Source organism: Herpailurus yagouaroundi, unplaced genomic scaffold (genome assembly GCF_014898765.1).
Source record: "Herpailurus yagouaroundi ecotype Mexico unplaced genomic scaffold, PumYag 149824, whole genome shotgun sequence".
NCBI classification, from domain to species: domain Eukaryota; kingdom Metazoa; phylum Chordata; class Mammalia; order Carnivora; family Felidae; genus Herpailurus; species Herpailurus yagouaroundi.
The window spans coordinates 1-1,916 of NW_024422610.1; the positions used below are offsets into that span (position 1 = coordinate 1).

Genomic DNA, 1,916 nt, shown 5'->3' on the forward strand with positions numbered 1-1,916 from the left:
TGTAGATCAGTGGGTTTAACATGGGCACCACAATGGTATAGAACAGAGAGGACACTTTCCCTTGGTCCAGGGGCAAAATAGAAGGTGGTTTGAGATACATGAAAGCCCCAGAACCAAAGAAAAGAGAAACCACAATTATATGAGAGCTACATGTACTGAAAGCTTTGGACCTGCCCTCAGTGGAGTGAATGTGCAGAATGCTGGACAGAATCAGAGCATAAGAGATGAAGATGGTGATAATGGGCATTCCAATGTCAATGGCCACAAGGATGAAGACCACCAGTTCATTTACATAAGTGCTGTTGCAGGACAGCTCGAGGAGAGGAAGGATGTCACACATGAAATGATTGAGAAGGTTGTCAGCACAGAAGGTCAGACTTGCTATGCTTCCCATATGGACCATAGCCCCTGAAAGCCCCATCACGTAGACACCCAACAAAAGGAATAGACAGACCTGAGGAGACATGGTGACCATGTACACCAATGGTTTACAGATGGCTACATAGCGGTCATATGCCATCACTGACAGGAGGAAGGACTCAGAAATGACAAAGAAGCAGAAGAAAAAGAGTTGAGTCATACACTCTGCATGCAAGATGATGTTCTTCTTTGAGAAAAAACTCTTCAGCATTTTGGGGGTGATGGTAGTGGAGTAGCAGAAATCTATCAAGGAGAGGTTGAAGAGGAAAAAGTACATGGGAGTGTGTAGGCAAGAATTCAACCGAATCAGGGCTATCAAGGCCAGGTTTCCCAGCACAGTGACCATGTAGAAACCTAGAAACAGGAAGAAGAGAGGGATCTGGAGTTCCAGCTGGTCTGTTAAACCTGTAAGGATAAACTCTGTCACAGAAGAGTTCTTAGCTGCCATTCTCCTCTTGGGGATGAGTGGAGCAAGGGCAGTCTGGAGAAAAGAAAAGAGAACCAGTTAGACAGAAAGAAATACCACCACTCACCCAGGATCCATCCCCCATTCTGAAGAACGGAATCCACAGAGAGATTTGAACGTTAAGACAGATGGTAGGAAGGCTTTTGCTGTTTGTTATGGATCTGTCCTACAGCCCAAGTGACTTTATCTTCCAGAGAGAACAGTTAGAGTCTAAACTTTGCCTCCAGAGAGAAAACAGTAATTTATTCATATCCCAATTCATTAAAAAATAAGACAGATATCTTTTAGATCTTTAAGTTAGTCCATGTTCTATGTCCTTCTATCTCCTGCCTGTGCTTCCATTGCTAAACCCTGGGCCTCTTCCCTGAAGAGAGTCCTGTCAAAAGACACTGCGACCCCTCGAACCCCCACCACTGGGTCACTGCTGTCAAATCAAGAAGGTGAGGCCACATTTTTACAGTCTCTCCTAGCTCAAGTGGGTTTAGATTTCATGATAATTTTTTAAAGCTAGCACCTACTTAAGTGGTTCCTATGAGATGCTAGACACTAAGAGCTGTATGACAATATTATTATCCCTATTTTGCAGATGAGACAACAAAGTCCTCAAAATACTGGGGTGCGGCCAGAAGGTGGATTTTAGCAGTCTGACTCTCAGGTGTACCCTCATAACCACTATGTTACATGACTGACAGGGTTAGGAAGTCACTCACCTTCCTTCAGTTTAGAGCTGTAATGCTATACTCTACTGTTTCTTTTCCACAATTGTCCTGCGATAGAAAATTACCATAATGAATAGAAAATGGTAGTTTGAGCTAAGAACCCTCCCCTTCCAATCTGATCTAAAGGATCAGAAACCCTAATTTATCTTGTAGCCATTTCTACACTGAAGAACATGATTTCCAATTGTTAATTTGGAAGCTATAACTATAAGGAAGGAGATGCGCCTTTTCCAGACCAGAGAATAACAGGAAATAAGAAGTTTTATTCGGATTACAGATCTCAGTGGCCTAATTATTAAGACAAAGACTCC

At 42.8% G+C, this 1,916-nt stretch overlaps 1 protein-coding gene across 1 annotated transcript; it reads right to left on the minus strand.

Annotated features, from left to right (window-relative positions):
• Positions 1–4: 4 nt before the first annotated feature.
• Positions 5–1,654, minus strand: LOC121026629 (olfactory receptor 8B12-like; the record flags this gene model as incomplete). The annotated part of the gene is made up of 2 exons (XM_040469425.1): positions 1,597–1,654; positions 5–901 (listed from the first exon to the last, which is right to left on the minus strand). A coding segment is annotated over exon 2 (864 nt), but the record flags the coding sequence as incomplete, so codon positions are not given.
• Positions 1,655–1,916: the final 262 nt, after the last annotated feature.